Source organism: Globicephala melas, chromosome 9 (assembly GCF_963455315.2).
Source record: "Globicephala melas chromosome 9, mGloMel1.2, whole genome shotgun sequence".
Taxonomy (NCBI): domain Eukaryota; kingdom Metazoa; phylum Chordata; class Mammalia; order Artiodactyla; family Delphinidae; genus Globicephala; species Globicephala melas.
The window spans coordinates 2,394,590-2,416,269 of record NC_083322.1 but is presented as its reverse complement, the minus strand read 5'-3'; the positions used below and the strand labels follow the sequence as shown (position 1 = coordinate 2,416,269).

The 21,680-nt window shown below is 45.2% G+C and overlaps 1 protein-coding gene across 9 annotated transcripts in view; it reads left to right on the top strand.

Annotated features, from left to right (window-relative positions):
* Nucleotides 1-21,680, top strand: part of RBM33 (RNA binding motif protein 33) — a 113,874-nt gene that overhangs the window by 82,853 nt on the left and 9,341 nt on the right. For 3 of the 9 annotated variants that reach the window (XM_030854324.3, XM_030854328.2, XM_060305044.2), the window contains 3 exons: nucleotides 1,177-1,815; nucleotides 15,566-15,775; nucleotides 18,106-18,294. In XM_030854324.3, the coding sequence (XP_030710184.1) occupies nucleotides 1,177-1,815; nucleotides 15,566-15,775; nucleotides 18,106-18,294 (1,038 nt within the window). The remainder of the gene's footprint in view (nucleotides 1-1,176; nucleotides 1,816-15,565; nucleotides 15,776-18,105; nucleotides 18,295-21,680) is intronic. The other 6 variants (XM_030854325.3, XM_030854332.3, XR_009565217.2 and 3 more) reach the window with 5 other exon arrangements.

Sequence of the window (21,680 nt, the reverse complement as noted above, 5' to 3'; positions counted from 1 at the left end):
TGCTAAAATGACAAGCAAGCCCCAATGAGGGGGCTTGGCTCTGTGTCTTGTAGGTCAAGTGCACGGGCTCTGGGGGCACCAGCCAACTCTTCAGCTACATTGTGGTCTTATAATTCCTAACTTCTAAGGTTTATTTGCTAACAGCTGAATTCTAGGTAGAGTAAATCCTATTATATTCTTTTGCAAAGGATCTGTGAGTGATGATATCTATGATTTTTTTTTAAAGAAAATTATTACAATTTTAAACAAATGCTAAACTTTCCTCTTTGGATGCTTTTTTTTTTTTTTTTTTTTTTTTTTTTTGCGGTACGTGGGCCTCTCACTGTTGCGGCCTCTCGCATTGCGGAGCACAGGCTCCGGATGTGCAGGCTCAGCGGCCATGGCTCACAGGCCCAGCCGCTCCGCGGCATGTGGGATCTTCCCGGACCGGGGCACGAGCCCGTGTCCCCTGCATCGGCAGGCAGACTCTCAACCACTGCGCCACGAGGGAAGCCCCTGGATGCTTTTTTTAAGAAAATTATTGGACTTTTTACAAAGATTCTTCTGATAGACTTTCAGAATGGTTTGGGACTGGCATATTAAAGGCATTCCTTATATACCATTAATATTCCAATACTGCAGTTGGCAGCATTTTGATTCTGAGGAGAGTGCATGAGTTCAAGGTCAGAGAGATTGATTTATGCTGTTCATTATAAGCAATTATTCTGTGACAAATGAGTTTGAGATCAGGCTGAAAATTCTGTACGAAAAATCAATAGTTCTAATCAGACCCTTTCAGGTCATTTACACCCCACCTTTTGTTGGTTCGTCAGAGGAGAGCCAGATAAAACCTGTGTGACAGCGAGGCCTCCCTACTGTTGCAGTTTCCATTTCAAACATATTTTGATATCTTAAATGAATAGTTTAATTGGTTTCAAAGTTGTAAATGAGTGGAAATTTACATTATTTCATTTTTAATATTCTGATAAGATTTTCCAAATTAGCTTTAGCTGTGTAATTTTTTTTTCCCTCCCCAGGGGAAGGAGTTATACTTAAAGTCTATAAGCAGATTTTGAACGGCTTCTTTCAATCCTGAATTAAAGGGTTTTTAGAAAGTGCCTTTTCTTAAGTTTGCTGAAACAGACTGGAACTGTCACCTAGCCTTGTACTCTAAACCATGCGTGTTTTCTGCTTCAGTTTCCTGATGAAGATGAAGAAACGAGGTTATACCGCTTAAAGATAGAAGAACAGAAGCGCCTCCGAGAAGAAATCCTGAAGCAGAAGGAGCTGCGGCGGCAGCAGCAGGCCGGCGCGAGGAAGAAGGAGCTGCTCGAGAGGCTGGCGCAGCAGCAGCAGCAGCTCTGCCCCCCACCGGCCCTGGCTGGGCAGGAAGAGCAGCTGTCGGCACCGTCGCCCACCAATGGTAACCCACTGTTACCCTTCCCGGGGGCACAGGTCAGACCGCATGTGAAAAACAGACTTCTCGTGAAAAACCAAGATGCCACTGTTTCAAATGTTCCACCCAAAACATCCAATTTTGTGCCATCTGGTGCTAACACGCAGTATCAAGGACAGCAGATGAAACCACTGAAACATTTGAGACAGGCCAGAACCATACCTCAGTGTCCAGCTCAGCACAAAGTCCTGCAGGTAAAGCCTGCAGACGGGGAGGGACCGCCACCCCCCTCGCAGACTGCTCGAGCCGCGTCCCTCCAGGGCCGGCCCCCGGAGGCCAAGCCTGGCGCGAAAAGGACTGTCATGCACCGGGCCAACAGCGGTGGCGGAGACGGGCCGCACGTCAGCTCCAAGGTCAGGGTGATTAAGTTGTCAGGCGGGGTAAGTTGACGAGGTCACCAGTGCCTCTTGGAATCTATGTTTCACTTAGTATGTCCTAACTCCCAGAGAGGATTTTTGAAGGAAGGGAAGTAAAGTTGCCTGTCTTAGAATCATGTGGACCAGCCTCTCCCCACTTGAAGCTGGTGTAAGAATTGTCGTTTAAATCCTGCTTCCAATTGGGACCCATGTTTCAGTTGTCTCTTGAGTCTTAGTGAAAAACCAGTGTGACAGTTCCTAAATTAGACGTTTCTCAGTTTTAGCTTCTTTTTATAGATAATTTATGCTAGCATCATCAGTTTGTTTTAAAAATAAAATTTCCTTTACCACAGAACACATAATTTGTTGTGTGTAGCTTTAGATTCAGGGAGCATCTATGGCAGCGGGGGGCGGGGGGGCAGTGTGTGTGTTGCTTTTAAGCAGCGTTGTTTCAAAGACTGTTTCCCGTCTTCCAGGTGAAGCTAATTGCCCACCATCCCGCCCCCATTTGAGGCAGAAAGGGATTGACAGTATTCTAAAGTGAAATCATGTGTGATCCTACCATGTGCTTTCAGAAGTGGGGCACCCCTCATTTCTTTCTTCACCTCATAACAGTGCCCATTTTAGAGCATTTTCAGTAAAGCACAGTAATTGCAGTTTGGATAAATTCAGTACTTAAACTAAACAGAGTTGCTGCAGATAGATTCCCATTGCAGGAGATTCTCCCGTCAGCGTCTGTAGAATACTTGCTTCCTTGATTCTGCCGTATAGTCTTTATTTATTAGAGAAGGTAGCACTCGTCTCTTGCTTTAATTATATTAATTCTGCAACAGACTCTCTTTGGTCCGAGTAACTGTCGTGCTCTCTGTCACAGCTCCCCATTGTGTGCAATTTGTGTTACAAACTGGGGAAGAAGGGGAGAACCGTAAGACACAGGCTCTTAGAGCAAACCAGCTACAGATGATTCCTTTTAAAACCACAAAATATTTACAGGAAAAAAAGAAAGGGACTTCTAATCCTCAGTTCACCCAGGGACAGCAGCACCACTAGGAACGGGCGGGAGCTGTTTGCTGTGCTGGATTAAGGGCGGCTCCTTGTTGCTGCTTAATTAGTCGAGTTTTAATTGCTTTGTTTCTAGGTTTGTAGACTAAGGTGTGAAGTTTTTCACACGCCATAAGAAAATTTGTGATAGAGCAAATCTGTTGTTTCTCACCTCGGTTCATGGTGATTCAAAATGTTGATAAGTAGATGGCCTGTATTATATCAGATTGCTTAAATATTGTATGAATTTATTATCTTTAGGTGAAGACCCAAGTGTTCATCAGTTTCCGGTGTCTGTGTGGCCTTTTGCTTTTGACCATATTTTAATCATAATTTGTCGGTGTCTCATTTTTTTACTTGAGTTAGAAACTTCTGAGGGTGGGCCATGGGGCGATGGTTTGGGAATAGGCCATTTCCCTGGGCAGCCACAGTGGTGCGGTGCGGGCCTGGGCACTCTGGGCTCCGGCAGACTAGGAGGTGCGGGGCACAGCTCTGCTGTCCACAGGCAGCCTTCAACTAACGAATTTATCTACTTCAGCAGAATTTATCTACCTCAATTTGCTTTTTTCTCCTGTGGAAAAAATATAGTTTTTATATCAGACCATATTCCAAAATCATGCTGTATAATTTTACAATACACAGGAAAACAACAGAGGAATTTTACATGAAAATAGCTGTCTGCCAAACTTTGAAATGGTTTTTTAGCTCCCTTTTTAATTCTTAAGTATTAAGTTAATTAACCAACATGTTCTGTATATTAGGATTTATTCCAAAAATTCCTCCAATAGCACGTTGGCAACTTTCACCTTATCAGAGGATAAATGTCTCTCGTTTGTTTGTATCTCTCTGAACCAGAACAAACAGTGTTTCCCTAAAGGCCTGGGTTTTTTGGTGTGTTTTTTTGGTGGGTAGGAACTATTTGTAACATACCCATTGTGCAAAAAGGAGACAGTTCTTGTAAGTGCTAAGTATGCTCTCATTTTTCCTTTTATTTCTGTCCCTGCTGGTCCTTCTCTCCTTTCATGCACCATGGCATTAATGCCCAGGGCTGTGCTATGTTGTGTGCTTGGAGCTGAACCAGCCACCCTGGTGAGGGTCTGACAGGGGCTTAGCATATGGGAGGATTGACTTGTATATCGTACCTGTGCAGAATATTATTTATGCATTTCAGGTTTATAGTTACTTGTTTAATAGAAGCATTTCGTTGTCAGTTCACATTCTTGTATTTTGCTGTGAGCCCAGGACTTCTTCACATTCTGTTTGTGCAGAAATACAATAGACATCCTATTTATAAGGTTTTCTAGAGAAATTTACTTTTCAGAGAGTCAGTTTGACTTCTTTCTAACCTAAACTGGCATCGAATGTATTAACTAAACTATTCTTTGCATTCAGTGGTCTCCTCGTTCTAGTAGTTGGTCTTCAGACAGGACACAGGACTATCGCAGTACATAGTGCTGTTCTAGAAATTGTGCTCTGGTGGTGATCACAGTCAAAATACGTATCTACAGGATTGTTAGGGAAGCGGAAATTTCTTGTACATCAGTCTTATTCTGATGTACAAATTGAAAATATATTACAGCTTAAATTAGTTTTCTTTAGGTGAACTTTTACCTGTGAGGCAATTGTGAATCAATAAGGTCTTCTCTTTTGTCATTTCCATATTTCATTGTCTGTAATTCAATAATTTATCTTTGGATTTTATTAAATTGGGTTTTTTGAAAGGTGAAAGAGCCTGTGTCTTAAGACTATAGGTTTTTCAGTCTGCCCTTTCATTAATTATACTATCTTCAAAGTGATTTTAATTCATACTGATCATCGAAGGAGAATTTCTAGTCTTTTTATATTGTTCCTCTTTGTTAGAGCTAATGCATTACGGACATGGGAAGCATTTTCAAAAGGACGTAATGAAAAGTATTTCTTGGTGTCGGTTCTCACACAGTCCCTGACCAGGTCTGGGTTTGTAGCTCGCAGAGTCGTACCTGACTTCCTTTGGGAGCCGTCTTGGCCTCATGTGTTCTTTGTTGGCCAATCCGAAGCTCCTGTGTGTGGGGCGTGGAGGTTGAGGCCCTCAGTCACCAGGAGGGTGTGATGAGGTGAAAACAACGTGGCTGTGTTTGAGGAAGACCCGTGGCTGGATGCTTGTCTACTATTTATTGTCTTGGGGGCCCTTCTAACACGTAGAAGGTACTTTATAAATGTCCATTTTCTTTTTGGAATGCTCCTAAGGCCCCTTCTAGAAATACATTCCCTGATTTTATGCCACATAATAGGTAGTAGCTACTGTTTATCAGGTGTTTAGCATGTATTCACAGCATCCTTATGAGTTAGATCTGTTATTGCCATTTCATAGGTAAGTAAATTGAGTCTCAGATAGTAGCCCAGGGCCACTCAGCTACTGACTGGTAGAGCGAGGCTTCTAAATCCTGTGCTTTTTACCCTTATTTACAATAGCTATTTTTACTGCTCCTTTTCCTCCTAGGTTTCTTAGTTCTAGATTAGGGAGAGTAGTCTACTCTTTCCAGTGAGTTTTTAGGGGCGGCTTCTAGGATGAGGGCTGATCAGGTTTCATTTTGCTTGCCAACCCCAGTTGGTACTGACTGGCTGCAGAGTATGTGGAGAGGGTTTAGAGGTGGGCCACAGAGCCCTGACTGGGGAGTCTGGACTGGGGAGTGGCTGGGGTTGCATCACGCCTGTGCTGGAACCTGTGTGGAGTAGCCTGGTATGGTGAATTAAAGCGAGGGACGGCGTACCCTGGCTGAGTGTAGCTGTGACTATAGCTGTGTGCTAGAAATGTGTCTTTGAACATTTCTATGTAGATCAAAATAGATCCGATTTTATATTTAAAATTGAAATCATTAAGGGAATTTGAAATTTAAAGAGACCTTTTGTTATGAGGCTGATCAATCTCTTTGTGAATTTTAGTTTTTTCCCATTTATATTGTCTGATTTGTTGGGTGAGATTTAAAAAGGAACAAATTAATGCTACTTGTAAAGAGTGTTAAATGTTGGCAAATATTGCTTCTAAAATTTCATGTGCCTCCCTGAATAATATTTATATAAGTAATCTACTTAAAGAATTGTAGTTGATGGAATGGTTCTCTTTTTATTATTTAAAACATAGGAATAGTCTCCATTTGCTCATTTCTCAGAAAGCTACTTTTAAGTATTTAATTTTCAGAAACCAAAAGAGCAATCTTGTTAAATCATAATTTCTGAAATTCCCGGGTGATCCAGTGGTTAGGACTCCATGCTTTCACTGACGAGGGCCTGGGTTCAGTCCCTGGTTGGGGAACAAAGATCCCACAAGCTGTGCAGCGTGCCGTGCCCCCCTGCCCCCAATCATAATTTCTCTCATAACCAATACATAATCCAGAAAACCTCTTCAGGTTAATAACAGAGCATATATAAAAATGTAAAATGTTTACTTAGTGTAAACTTAGTATAATCATCCTCAGCCATGTTCTGTGATTAAACCCCAGAAAAAAGAATTAGGACGAGCAAGTGCCGTGCAGAATTTGTTTATTCAGGAGTTTCATTAGGCCTGCAGCTCTGTCTTCCAGGTTAGGGGCAATGGGGAATCTTTGAGATGTTTGCATCGGGTTACCTGGCCCAGATGAACCTGTGTCCTCCTCAGAATGAGGCTAAGCTTCTCCCAGGGTGGCTGTGAGGGTTAACTGTCGTGACATGGGTGAGATGAGTGGCACAGTGCTTGGGCACATGGCATTGGCTCAGTAGATGTTACTACCCTTTCCTTTTAGTTAAAGGAAGAAAAAGTGTGTTCTTACAGTGTTCTTTAAGAAAATGAAAGCAAATTCTGAATTCAGCTGCTTTATTCTAATTGAGGTCATGAAAATTTTAAGAATTTGGCAGCAAATTAAGTAAAGAGCCCTTTGTTCTGCTGGCCACACAGAGAAATGGGAGAAGCACAGAATGCCTCAGCAGGAAAGCCAGCTGTCCAGTCATGATATTCTTGAATTTTACTTTTAAAAGGCTGTCAAAATGCTTCACGTAAAAGGTCCCAATTTGTTTGTGTGAGCTTGCTTTTGGGGGTTGGTGTGCATTTGTAGATTTCTTCTCTTCCTCAAAAGTTATTCTCAATTTTCTCTAGCGCGATGGTGTGTGCATACCTGATCTTTTTTTGTGGAGTGGAGGACGTTTAATTTTGATATACGTAATCTCAAGAGAAGTTGCAAAAATAGTATAAGGAGTTTCTTACACTGTGTATCAGATTTACTAGAAACAGAAGTGCTGGTCTTGGAGTCATCTGTCAGTCTTCGGGGACTCTAGTCTGAGAAGGAGTCGCAGGTGGGGGTACAAGTGGTCACCCTCGCGGCCTCCCGTTCTCCGGACGTGCCCTGTTTTTCCGTGGTCTGGCCGCCTTGCTCTTGTAGTTCTGTCTCCCCGCTCCATCCACACTCACGCTGCGCCCTTTCTCGGCGCCTGCACGCCCCCGCCGCGCCCTGCCCTTCTCTGCCCACTGCTGGAGCTGTCTCCTAGTCACTGCTCCTGACTGAGGCTGGGTTTCCACTTCAGTTCATTTTTTGTCTCAAATACATTATAAATATTTAAGAAACATTTGTTGAAATAATAGAGAAAATTAGTAGCTTCTCCCTTTAAAAATACAGGTATTGTTTACAGTTTCTTTTTTTTTTTTTTTTACAGTTTCTTTATGGAAATATCCAAGGAGGAGGAGTTAACACAGTGTGGTGTTGTTGTCGTTTCCTTCCCCCCCCCCGCCCCACAGTACTTTTGATTATAAAAGTAACAGCTGTATATTGTAGACATTTAGATGACACTAGTAAGCAGAGTATAACACCAGAAATAGCATTAATCCTTGTTAATTCAGTTTACAAGATGCGATTGTATTGTACATTTGGCTGTTTGATGAGTCTGTGGTGATGACTCGTTCTTGGGGAGACCCACGCTCCAGGCCAAGGCAGAACAAGGCTCACGTTGTGTATGTCATTCTGTGACTCGCCAAGCTGCCTGGCCACGGCTGGAGGACTCAGCTGTCCTGACTCATTGGCTTCTGGTGGAAGCTGACTTGATGCCATGGTTTTGGGCAGTACCCAAGAGCTGATGCCATGCTAGAGGACCAGGAGAAAGCAAGTCAGATGAAAGTGAGTTGGAAATGGGTAGTAAAGGACAGAACTGCAGTGGGCTTGTGATAGAGAAACACCTCTGGGAAGCTGAGTGTAAGAGAAGCTTCTTTGACACAGGTAGGGGAGCCAGGAGAGGCCCTGCCCAGATGGACGGGGAGTGGGGGTGGGTGTGAAGGCACCACTGTCCAAGGAGGTGAGAGCCCAGACTCCCACCTTGCTGACCCCTGGTTCCCTCTCGTCCTGCCATCCCTCTCCTCTCTGGTGGGGAGAGTGGCCACGTGGCTGGTTGTAGTTGGGCCTCATTTGTTGCCTGATCACTTCCCTGTTAGAGGAGCTGATGAGCAGTCAGATGGCCGAAAGGCAAATAAGAGAGGAAGAAAAATGGGGCACGAATCTTGATTAATCGCTTGTTTGATAAGATGTATATTCTAGAATCTTCTTTTGGAGGAGAAGCTACTGTGCATAAGTAATTGTTTTTAAGAGCTTTGAAACACTTTGGTGCGAAGAACTGATAACTTCTAGAGGTATGACGTTTTCAGCATTCTTAAACATGTGGGCAAAATAGACTACTGTCCATTAGAGGACAGGCATCAGTTTTAATGAATTAGAATGTCTACACGTGAATTTATAGGTGTTTTTAGGCATATGGTGTTTCTTTCAGAGCGAAATCAGTGGTTAAATCAGAAATAATTCTCTTGTAATTAGGAATCAGGATTTGCTAACCCACCTTCTCCAGCAGAAAAGGAATCTGCTTTCTCCAGCGTCTTGGGTAACTTCCCTCTCCTCACTTCGAACAGCTACCAAGAATAGGAGCCTCGTCACCTGCGCCGGGAAGTCGCCTAGCGCTCTGAAGTAGGTCCTTCCCAGCTGCCCATCCGGGGCAGGTTGGAAGCGTCTGCTTTCCAGAGTCTGGAGCTTCATCCGTACGGGGGCGCTCTTGCTGGAGAAGCCAGAGTTCGTGGGCCCCTGCTGCTGGGTGAACCGCAGTCTCACTTCTAGCAGTCCTTTCCTTTTTTTAGATTGGTAGGTCTGTGCTGTAGAAATTGGAGAATCCTGGGGCATCAGATCCCCTCACAGGCTCAGGGCTTTGGTATATTTCTCCAAAGGCCAATTAATTTTGCTTTTAAAAGATTGCCCAAACCTAACTAGTTTCAGAAAGGTAGAATGTTGAGAGAGAGAGAGAGAGAGCACTTGAATAACTGTGCCGTGTTATCACCATAAGGCGAAATCCTGGTGCACCTACCGGTTGAATCCTTTTTTTCTCCAGGAAGCCCAAGCAAGCACTTGTGAGATCCCTTTAACCTTAAGGATTTTGTTTCAGTCCAGCCCGTGTAGACCTGTTGCTGGAATTTTATAGGAAGCAGTTTAGATTTAAGTTGCTGCTTTTACACGTTCTGCATGCTTGCGTGTGGAGGGATAGCTTATTGCGTAGAATAGATGGACACTGCCCATGTGAAGTGTCCTCACCTCATATCATATTGCAGCAGTTTAATTAGGGAATTGACACAGGAGCCTGAATAAGAATGTTATTAGCCTGTTTATTTTATCTTTTCTCCTTTAAGTAGTAGTCTCAAAGACAGACTAGAGCATGAAATGTATTTGTGTTTAGAAACTTCGTAGAGCATGCATATATCATTTATTGTCCAGATTCTGGGCGAGCTTTCTAAAGATCACAGGGCCAGGCCCAGCATTGTTGTAGTTAATAGAAACCTGCTCCGTGAGGTCTGTGGGCTGGCAGATCAGCAGCATTGACATGACAGTGAAGTAGGCCTTATCGAAAGGAGAATTCATAAGAGGCTGCCCTGGGACCCTAACCACTGTCCTTCTCTGTGTCCCGACAATGTTATCTGTCCTCTCAGTACGGAGTATCAAATGTCTGTCGTGAGTACAGAAATTAATTTAATGTCACCTGAAGACATGCAATTAATCTTTTAGAGGTTTTCATAATACCTTTACAGAAAGAGTTGCCAGTTTGGCGGATTTGGATTTTGGGGTTTAGAAGAAGATAAGGAAAATTAATTTTTCATCAGGGTTAATACAAGCTAGCAGGGCCACAAAGGCTGAGAAAAATGGTTGGGGAATTTGTCAAGTGTTGTCACTCTAGAATAATGCTGCTTAACGTCTGATAGGTGTAATCGAGAGTTGAGATTTCTATAGAGAGGGATTAATCAATTTGCTCACTAGTGAATGCGAGCCAGCGATACCACTTCTTCATGGTGTTTAAGAATGAAAATAAGATTTGATCTGTCAAATTGCAGGCTACCCTGACAATATCAATGGGCATTTTTATCTATACATTTAAACAATTTGTTATAAATAAACTTGTCATGCTAATGTTGGTGGCTACAAACCTCATTTTTTTTAACGATTAAGCTGGTAAAAAGTGTTCCCTAAGCTTACTTAATTCAGGAAGTGCCTTTTATATTTAAGAAAAACTGCCCTCAAGAGACATTTTTATAGTGTGTTCATTAAAAGATATTTATCTGCAGAAGAAAGCAAGGAAATATTTCCAGGTTGGCCTAAGACAGGTCAAACTCCTCTTCTCTTCATCTGTTTTGGAGGAAGTAAAAGGTATTTAAAATCATGTCTAAACACACTGCTGTGCAAAGAATTTAAAAGGGAACTGTGCTACCCTAGAGAAATGCACTTTCAAAGTGGATTTCCTTTCTTTGAATGGAATGTAATCTGCCATCCACAGATGACTAGTTATTCCCTTACATTAAGATGATAATGTAACTTAATAAGCTTTTAATGAAACTTTCAGGTTTCTGAAAGTCCTGATTTGAATCGACAGTATTTTAAAATTTACATAAGTAATAATTTTGGAATCTCCTTCAGTGCTGTTAACTATATGCACAAGTTGTAGAAGACTTCTAAGTAAATAGGCGGGTTCAGTTTGGCTTGGTTCTCATTCACCTTTTTTCTGTGTCTGTGAGAATGTGAGAGTAGGTGTAAAAAATATGTTTCTGGCCACAGCCTAGAAGTTAGTAGGTTGAATGTTGCCTAGTGTTAACCGGAATAACTCTGGGATTTAAAATTTATCCTAAGAATTAGCTTTTCGTTGTGCTAATTTGAAAGAAAATAATTGTTCTCTCAATTGAAAAAAAAACTGCTTTTCTTACAAAATGAAATAACATTACTTATATTTAAGCCTTGAGTCCTCAGCATGGTTTCCAGAAAAATGTCAGAGCAGAGCATTATAGTAAACCTTCATTTCCTTAAAATGATTTAATTGAATGATGGTTAGTCCCTTTGTTTCTAACCCTGCTAAAAATAGTTATGTTAGTATAAGCTCCTTGCCTACGAGGTTGTGTGGAGTCCATGCTTTGGAACCACTGAGACAGGAAGTCCTAAAAGCACTTACTGTGTGACCAAGGATCTCGGGTTTTTCATTCGGAAAGTGAGAATAATAATATTTACCTTGAGGGAGGATTGAAGGAAAACAGTCTCTGTACAGACCCTAGTGTACTACTTGTCAAGTTGAAGACATTCAGCAAACAACTCCATCCATCTTCCCATGAGTGGAGCATGTTGAATGGTGCCATTCAGCATGGTGATGGAGAGCCTAGAGTGCCCTGGAAATTTCTGTTATAAAGTTTATTACATCATTTGTAGCTGTAGAAGGTGTAAAACATTGTCCTGAATATAAGTAACTCCAGAGCTTACCCAGACCTTCCCGTCACTTGTCAGTAAGCTGACGATAGCAGTTTTTCCCAAAAGTTGGGCCTTTGTTATAATCCCTGCCTGAAGCATCCCTCTTTCTTGTTCATCGTTGACTCACCAAGTGCTTGTCGTCTTCCTGCCCAGGGCTCGGTCCTCTTCTCTGAGCCGAGGATGCGTGGCGACCAGTGCTGCCCGCGGGGCTCCCGTTCTCGTGAGCGTGACAGGACTGTGAGTGGTGATTAACGCTGTGAAGAAGAATAAAGCAGTTACGTGGCCTGGGAAACCTTAGGGTTAGAGATGCTGGGGGCCCCCTCGAGTGAGCAGGTCAGGCTGGCGGCTGCTGAGGCTCCCCGGGCGGGGAGGAGTAGGGGTGCTCACCGTGCCCGTGAGTTTGTGAGATGCAGACGGAGCGGGGAGACCTCCAGGCGGCGAGGTCCAGACCTGCAGGCGCTCTGATCACAGACGTCCTTTACTGTGTCTTCTCAGGCCATCTCCTAGGAAGTCTTAAATGGAGAGGCTTTTTGTGATAACTCTACCTGTATTTCTGAACCGCAGATGGGAATCAAGCTTACTTTAAAACGTAAACTTGTTTTGAAAGGAAAATAAAAGTTTAGAACTTTGTTTTTCAGGGTGTTCCTCTGACCTAATATTGTCAGACATAAATTAGCACCAGTCTCTTAACTCAGAATAACAGCAAAGAGAATTTTTGTTTGGGGTGTTTATTGACTAAATGTTTCTGTTCTTAATTCCCAGTTTAAAAATCATCAGATCACCACAGCGTTACATATTTATCACCCAAATACATACACACAGTGTATACCTTAAAAATAGGCAAATATCCTATTTTTGGTGCAAGCTCTTCTTTTTAAATAAAACTTCACTATCTAGATCATCTACTTTTTTTTTTGGCCGCTCCTCGCGGCTTGTGGGGTATTAGTTCCCCAACTGGAGATTGAACCCAGGCCCCCCGGCCGTGGAAGCACAGAGTCCTAACCACTGGTGGCGAGGGAATTCCCTTTTTCTTCTCTTTTTCTTTTTTTGTTTTCTATTTTAAGATCATCTACGTTTTTAGCTCTGGATTGCTAAAGAAAATATCTGCAACGATATTCACCATGTTGTCTACCGTATATATGGACATCATTCCTTTCAGACCACATGTACCAGCTGATTACCGATTTGTACAGCATGACAGTATGTTTTCTGGTGCACCCAGTATCAGTGCTGAACTGAAGGCTGGCCTCTTTAGTATCACAGTGGCATTTAGTAAATACGTATGTACTAATTGACAGTGGCTATAACCTAGTATTCTGATACTGTAATCTCTTTTTTAATAGCACATTCAGAGCTACGTAGTTTTTAGAAGCCTGATCTACCATTGATTGTTTTATTCAGTAAATATCTCATTGCCATCTATATGCATAGGAAATTTTGGCTTGGTAAACAAAAACAGACTCACCCAGGTCTAAGCCACTGGTTTCTCTAAACCATACATAATAGCCAGTTCATTTATCCACATTAGTGAAAAAGGTAGACGGTGGAGAATCAGTCAGTAGACTGTTAGGTAGCTGAGCTGTGTGGAGAATTCAGTGACCCAGCGCCACCTGCATCTATGGCACAGCCTCTGGTGGGACCTGGGGGCTAGTGTGAGGTGTCAGCCCATGTAAAGAGACGTGTTTAAGAACAGTGAGACTTAACATTTGAACAGTGAATTTATGAATCTTATACTAACATAATTTGAATATGATTTTAAGTAAATTAATAAGTGATGGATTACTGGCTTTTAAAGATACGAATATGTGGTGTATACCCTTAAAATTTTCAACTTTTTAGTATAGAAAATTTCAAGCATATACAAAACTAGAGAGTGTTCACATAGCTTTTCAAGATATGAACTTTGAAAAATTGTGTGCTGAGAATAGGCCATCATCCCTGCCTGGCTGGGGTACCTGCTGACACCTTTTGGATGAAAGATGTAATGGAGAAGTTTCAAGAAGCACAAGAAGCAGTCTGACTTCATGTGGATCCTGGTCCTGCAGAACGGCCTGCCTTTCCATAGTGCGTCCGTTTTCATTTGGGGAACAGTCTCCCATCAGGTTGGAATAACGCCCAGCAGGATCACATTTCAGACAATTATAGCCGACATTATAGAGTCACAGAGTCACAGAACATTGTGGGGGCAACCACCTGGTTCAGCCATCCTCAGCCCTGGCTGGAAAACATCACTGGAAGAGCGTTTAAAATATGCTCATGTCTGGGGCTTCCCTGGTGGCGCAGTGGTTGGGAGTCTGCCTGCCGATGCAGGGGACACGGGTTCGTGCCCCGGTCCAGGAAGATCCCACATGCCGCGGAGCGGCTGGGCCCGTGAGCCATGGCCGCTGAGCCTGCGCGTCCGGAGCCTGTGCTCTGCAACGGGAGAGGCCACAACAGTGAGAGGCCCACGTACTGCAAAAAAAAACCCCCCAAAAAACAACAAAAAAATGCTCATGTCTGGGTTCCAGCTCTAGAGGGTCTAATTGGATGGTTCTGGGTCAGAGGCCAGGAACACTAACACACGAGAGCTCCCTAGGTGACTAACGTGCAGGTCGAATACCCGTGACTAGTCTCACACTAAGCATGATGTGAGCTGTCGATTTTTGGTAGATTTCCTTTGTCAGGTTGATTTGTCCCTTCTGTTCCTAGTTCACTGAAAATTTTTATTATGAGTGCTTTTCCTGTATCAGTGCAGGTGGTCATGTGGTCTTTTCCTCTACTGATGTGGTCTGATAACTGATTTTTGAGTTAAACCAACCTTGCATTCCTGGGGTAAATCTTACTTGGTTATGGTGTATGATTCTTTTTCTGCGTTGCTGAATTTAGTTTGCTAGTGTTTTGGTGAGAATCTTTTTCATGTATATGTATGAGGGATATTCTTTTGTGGCTTTTGTTTCTTTTGATGTCTTTGTCTGACTTTTGTAAAAGGGTAATACAAGTCTGAGAGAATGAGTGGGGAAGTTGTCCCTCTGCTTTTGTTTTCTGAACCAGATTGGGAGTCTGTCTTTCTTAAACAGTTGATAGAATTCACCAGAGGATCCGTTTGGGCCTGGGCTTTTCATTTCTTCACCTGGTCTCCTGGGAGGCAGCCCTGTCGCTGCCCAGCTTAGTGCTCAGCCTACGCTCAGGGATCGGTGGTGCTCGGCACCCCGCCCTGCCCTTGGCCGGCGAGCTGTGAGTGCGTTGCCCCCTCAGACCCCTCCTCAGCTCTTCTTCCTGCTGTCCCCCTGCAGTTCCCTGTCCGCCATGTGGGGAGGACTTGTCTGGGCCTCCAGTAACTCTTTCATTTCTAGAATTTCCTCATTCAGTTTCTCAGACTCCTGGCTGGTCTGCTCTTGTTCCAAACAGGACTGAGGCCGGAGGCCAGCCTACGTGTGGGTACTTGTGACTCAGAGGAAGAGGGGCGACCAGGGTGCTGCTCAGCCTGCGGGCGCTCTGGGGAGCCCAAGTGTTCAGGGTTGTATCTGCAGGGAGGAAGGCACTGGGGCGCGCCTGGGATTCACAACCAGCGCCGGGGGAAAGCGGGGCGAGTCAGGATGATGACCCGCTTTCATTAGGTTTGAGTGGGAGTTAAAAGTCTAAAACCACTGCCTATACAAACTGTCAGATTTTCACAAGAATGCTCATGAAAATGGAAAAGGCATGTCGAGTATGAAGTATTTTTAAAGTCAAGCACTATTTCACTGAACTCAACAGCACTTACTTTAGTAATTATAGACCTCTTGAGTGGGTACAGTAATTAAAGATCTTAGTTTTAAATTTGAAAAATACTATTAAAACCCAAACCCCCGTCAAGTAAGAAATTTCCTTCGTGGCCCTGGTGAATGGCAGGCTTGACGGTTGTGCTTCTCGGTTGAGCACTGATCGAGGTGGACCCCGATGCTGGGGAGGGATGCCTGCTCGTGCGGAGACTGACCAGCGTGCTGCCTTGGTTTCAGCAGGGAGGAGAGAGCGATGGCTTTTTTCACCTGGAGGGCCAGCCTCAACGGCTCCCTCAGCCCCCAGAAGTGAGACAGCAGCCTGCCCGCAAGGTGACGCTGACCAAGGGGGCGCTTCAGCAGCCCCAGCACCCTCCGGTGGGGGCCCACGTGCACTCAGCCGGCCCTCCAGGCATCAAGAGCATCCAAGGAATTCACCCGGCCAAGAAGGTACTGCCTGTTACTGCCCCTGCCCCAGGAGCGGAGCCCGTGAACCCACTGATGGGAGTGCCTGGCGCAGCAGGAGTGCTCAGATTGTGGATGAACCAACCATAGTTTCCTTCGCCCTGGCTTTGAAAGCTAACGTGTTCACAAAAGCGCTTTCCTCTTGTGACATTTTGAGTGGTACGATGCTGGGAAATCACCCTAAACCCAGGCTGCGGGTATTTCGGGCAGCTCTGAGCTGTGCTCTGGGGACAGCCCTGCACAGAGCCCAGCCCAGCGCTCCTTCCTCCCCTGCCAGCTGCTCCTCCAGAGACTGCTTCCTCCTCGTCACCCCAGTTCGCAGATGGGAAGCCTTTGGGGGTGAAGTACCTTGCCCGAGAAAGTGCCTCTCCCCCCGGCTCTTCCCTCCTCCCTCCCTTGCTCTGGGGGTCGAGGGTGTGTTTTCCTTCTCCGAGCTCAGTGTGGGAGACGAGGTGTGGGCATCCAGTACCCCTTGTGAATTTAACCTTCCCGAGGAGAGGAGCGTCCCCCTTATCCCATCATGTCCTGGTGGGGACCCCCCCAGCTTCTGGTGAGGGTGTCTTTGTAGCTTTCCCAAGGGCCCCCTCTCTGCCCGACAGCAAGGTCCCCTCTCGGCGCAGAAGCCAGATGCCCCTTGCCTGATGACCTTAGGGTGGAAGAGGAGCAACAATACTTGCTCTGAGTTTCTTCTAGAAAGCTCTGAACTCTGCCAGTTCATCCTCTCTGCTTGCCTTGCAGGTGATATTAAGGAGTAGTGTTAGCCTGAAGACCGTTCTTTGAAGTAATTCAGTTACTCCAGATTTATTTTCTCATAAATACCTTATGATACAGGGACAAACAGAGTAGTGACATTTTTGCTGCAGGTGGCACAGGCACAGACACATTAAGTCGTATCTTCAGATATACTCTTTAAAAATTGCTCCAGTCTAAATTTTCTTTGGTCAGGTGTTGTCCCTGGGTATGCTATGAGAAAGATCGTAGAACACCCCTCCCCCCCATAGTCTGTTGTACACACAGATAAAGCACTCGTGTTTCTTCATCCTCAGCCTCCGGTTACTCTCCTATAAAAGTGAGGACAGTAATCTTTCCTGGCTTATTTGGGCTCTTGCGAGGGTTTTATAAGAAGATACCTGGAATGTGAGCCAGCACTCGGTAGAGAATGTTGTTATTAATGTTATAGAACACACTGCTGGTTTCCAGGCAGTGAAACTTGCACTTTTTGATGGTGTTTTCCCATGTGACTTCTCTTGAAATACCCTTTTGCACTCTGGGAACTCACTTCACAGGAGTAGTTGTGTCGCCTCCTGTGGAATGTTCCGAAGTGTTGCGTTCTTTTCTCAGTTTCCCTTTATGTGGCACCCATTCATGTACTAAGGGTTCCATTCTGATTTCTGTCTGCCTTCCTCTGTGCCCTTCTCTGTGATGGGGCGGGAGGTCATTTTTGGCTCTTTCTACCCGACTCTCGGGCAGAGTTGGGCAGGACGTCTGGAAAGCGCAGTGAGCCCAGTCACATCCGCGTCTGCGTTTCACTGCTGTCCTGGTCTGGGGGCACTGGCGCTTTATCTACTTTCCGGATTAGAAAAGACGGGAAAGCTCAGCGGTTCCTTCTTGTTTAAAAGATCCAAGAACAGTGGTTTTGAGCCCTGGACGGCTTTAAAAAATGCTAAGGTCTGGGTCCTACCTTAGGCCAGTGCTGTTGTAATTTCGGTGGGGGACAGGGGCACTCAGTCGTTGTAGTTGGGGTTTTTGGTTTTGTTTTGAAAGCCCTGCAGAGGAGTGTGATGCGCAGCGGTGCAGCCAGTGGGAGACTCCTGCTGCAGACTCTGCCCTCCAGGGTGCGTAGTGTTGTGGCTTGCAGTGACAGGGAGGCGGCTGTGGGGAGCACCATACACAGTCCCCTGGTCCCCGCTGGGTTTGCCTGTGGTACAGTGGGAGAAATTTGGGCTCCGGGGCCGTTAAGGACTGGACCCAGATCTTTGTGTTACTCGCGGCAGGTTTCTGAACCCCTGTGATCCTGCTGCTTCGTCTACAGGATGATGGTAGCACAGAAAGTGCCTACCTAGTACCATGCTTGGCACCAAGATAGGTGCAGACTTTGCTGCTTCCTTTTCCTTCCTTTTCTTTTACTCCAGTTTGCTGGGTACTGTGGTCTTATTTAGACATTAAACCCTTTTCTGATAGTGGATAAAAACTACAGAAGGTCCTGTCGTTCACGGTGTATTTTAATGGATTCTGATTTGTTCACTTTTGTATCTTAGTAGCTGTGAAAAAAACCCCAAGCTTCAACCTTGAATAGTTCCTTTTGTTGTTGCCAGGTCATCATGCACGGGAGAGGCCGGGGAATGGCAGGTGCGATGGGCCGGGGCCGCCTGATGCCGAACAAGCAGAATCTCCGGGTGGTGGAGTGCAAGCCTCAGCCCTGCGTCGTGTCTGTTGAAGGGCTTTCTTCCTCCACTACTGACGCCCAGCTCAAGAGCCTGCTGATGTCAGTAGGACCCATTCAGGTGGGTCACCTGGGGCCCGTTCTGTCTGTGCCCTTTGTCCTTCCCAAGACTCGGTTATTTCTTCATTTAAGATGCGTTTGTGTTGGTTACTTCATGGTAAAACAGTACTCTTGAGAAGAAGGACAAGTATTTTATCTGCTGTGCACACTTGATGCCAGAACTTTGCCTTAGGCTTGGATTACTTGGAAATTATCAGGTGCTCAGAAACCTTATGAAATAGTTATTCTAGCCGAACAGATTGTCCTTTGAAACCCTCATATTATCCTAAAGTTCTTATATGCGCCCAAACACACAACCTTTTTGCTCTATCACACACTTGTTTTGTGTGTAACAATTTTAACATTTTAAAGTATCTAGCCTTTTGACCTTCATTTTCAGAAATAGCCTCACATGTTAACACCTGTGGAACTTGCTTTAGACTTTACAAATGTGAAATAATGTGGACTATATTTTGGTCTCTTAAGTTTTAAACTGGCTAATTCTAAATGCGTGAAGGTCTCTGCCGAGCTGGCTGCAGACGGGTCTCCAGTTGTGTTGTAAACAGAAATTGCCACTGAAGTCCCTGATTGCTCCAGCCTCTGGAGCCCTGGAGGCAAACCAGCGCAGTGGGTAGACCTGGTTTTCCTTGAGCAGCGTGTCTGTAGTCCCCAACTCTGGCCTTTCCTGCCAGCTCCCCACCTCCCGCCCGCCCCCGCAACCCCCCTACGCCCACCCCCCCGAGCAGCACAGCCCTCCATCCTGCGCCAGGACCCATGTCTGAGGCTGGAGCGCTTGGGAAGGATGTTTGATGCAAATCGTAGGACGTGGATGTGAATGTTAGATTTCTGAGTAAAAAGTGCACAGAAAGGGGACTTCCCTGGTGGTCCAGTGGTTGCACTGCAGGGGGCACAGGTTTGATCCCTGGTCGGGGAGAACTAAGGTCCCGAAAGCAGCATGGCCAAAAAAAAAAAAGAACACAGCACAGAGTGCTTTCTTTTAAGGTCTCTTGCTTCATGGGGAAACAGAGTTGACACAAGTACATTACATTAATTACATTAAGTACAATACATTAATTTTTAGTGTATTTTAAGCCTTCGTCTACCATTGAGTGTTGACAAGAGTGAGGTGTAGATGGAAGCCCTTCTGAGATGGTTTCGTTGTTTAGGTTTAACTACTTCTGCCTTCATCCTTGGATTCTCAGAGATGGTTAAGCTTAGTTTTCATGTGTATGTAATAGTGAAACGTTAGCCAGAGGCCGTGGCTTCTGTTTTTAGGAGGGTCAGTTTTCCAGCTGTATGGTCAGGAGCGGCTTGTCAGTCATCAAGAGGCATTAAGCTCATGGCCAAGGAGAGTTGTCCTTGGACAGTCCGTCATAACACGGATTAATTTGCAGGAACAGAACTGGCATTAGAGAACTTACGATGCATTGAAATATGGTTAAATTACGATAAATTAAAATATGGTTATCCTGAGTGGATTCTCAAACAAATGGCGGTTGAAAACTTGGGGTCAAATCACAGTTCACCAGGGATCCTGGAGTTAAAGACCTGGGGCCTAGTCCAGTCTGTTCTCTGGGGCCTCGTGTTCCTGGTGTCTGTGTTTGGGTGGGAAGTGGTAGCACTGTTGCTTTCCACGTGTGACCGGCTCATTTTCTGGGCTTTGCTTCTTCCTACGTAGTCTTGATAATTCTCTTGAGCATCCTTGAATGTGATTCAGTTTTCAAGAAGTGTGAAGGGCAGTGCTCTTGCTGCTTACAGCACTGCGTGAGGTTGACTGCCCTGCAGAAGTTAGCTTGGAGCCACTGCTAAAACACCTAACCTTGGTTTTATCCATCTTAAAAACTGAATTTTGAGTTCTGCATTTTGGGGGCCGTCTTTCCTCCCATTTGCCTTTTTTATTTTTTTTTCTCCTGTTCTGGAAAGAAGGATTAGAGATCATTGTGTTAAGTAAAGTTTAACTGAGGGCACTTAAAGCCAGGCAAAAACAATGCCAAGTGTTTTAAGGGCTTCTCTTAACTCGAAAGGGAGAGGAAGATAGGAAAATGAGAGTGGTGTTTTCTGAGTTACATCAGGTACCCTGAAAAGGCCACCGTAAAGAATCCCCGAGGGTGATGGATGGATCTGGCACTTACTAGTAGGGCATGTTCGTCCATCCCAGGGAGCAAAAAGCAGAGCTCTCGTTTCTTGCCAGTCTTACTTAGTTCCGTGGAATGGTTTTGAGGGAGAGTTTATAGATTTTTAAGCACCGCATTCACAAAGTGCTGAGTTACTCAATTTAAAAACAAACAGGGCTTCCCTGGTGGCCCAGTGGTTGAGAGTCCGCCTGCCAGTGCAGGGGACGCGGGTTCATGCCCCGGTCCGGGAGGATCCCACATGCCGCGGAGCGGCTGGGCCTGTGAGCCATGGCCGCTGAGCCTGCGCGTCCGGAAACAAACTGATCTGTCGATAGCAAGCTTCTGCCAGCATTAGATAGCTAAAGAATAATATTGCTAGGTATAAATTTTTTAAAGGCGTTTATAACAAGACTTCATTGTGGTTTAAGTATAAGTGCACTTCAGAGGGAGGGTTAGGGGACCCAGGCCTCCCGGCCCGCCGCGCTGGCTGAGGAAGAAACGTGTGTCAAGTCTCTGGTGGGCTGGGCTGTGGTGCCACCTGGCGTTCACTTAGTGTAACAGCAAGAGGTGGTGTCTGGACCAGGAAGGCCGGTTCCTTTGGGCCTTTAATTATGGGAACGGCAGTAACAGCACGTCAGCTCTGCTTGTTTTCTGTGGCGGCGTCACTCCCCGGTTAGTGTGCTGTCCCCTTAACCTGTTCTCATAAGCCTCTCTAAAGAGTCCTTTTTAAAGACATTTATCTGTAGTCTCCCTGACAGAATAAGGAAAAATGATAGAATTTTGTAGAAGTGTTCTGACCAGTGGTAGAAATGACATCGCAGCGTGTTTGAGAGTTTCAGGTGAGAGGGTGCAGTGAGAATAAGCCCACCTGGTACTCTCTAGCAGTGATAGGGAAAGAATCAGAAAGAAGGTTCTGCCCGGACACTGGGGGGGGTCTTGCTCTTGGGGAAGGGAGGGGCCGGCTGGGTGCACGTGGGGCTCCGGGAGGCTGACTTGTGCGGGGCATGGGGGCTCCACAGACAGGTGAGTCTCGCGCAGGTGCCCCTCCGGTGACCGGCGCATGTTCCCCCAGAGCGGCCTCCCGCTGCGTTCCGGAAGACTGAAGTCGAATTAACTCTTAGGGTCAGGAAGTAAGGTAGTTATAACTTCTGAGCCCCTTTGCTTAGTTATCCTTATTTCCCTGTTTGAGGGATTTTACCTAAAACTGTTAAGAAAACTGTGTTATCCTATAGAGAAATGAAATTCCACGGTGTAAAAATAAAAGTATTTTCCTAAAATAAAAAGGCGGGCGCTG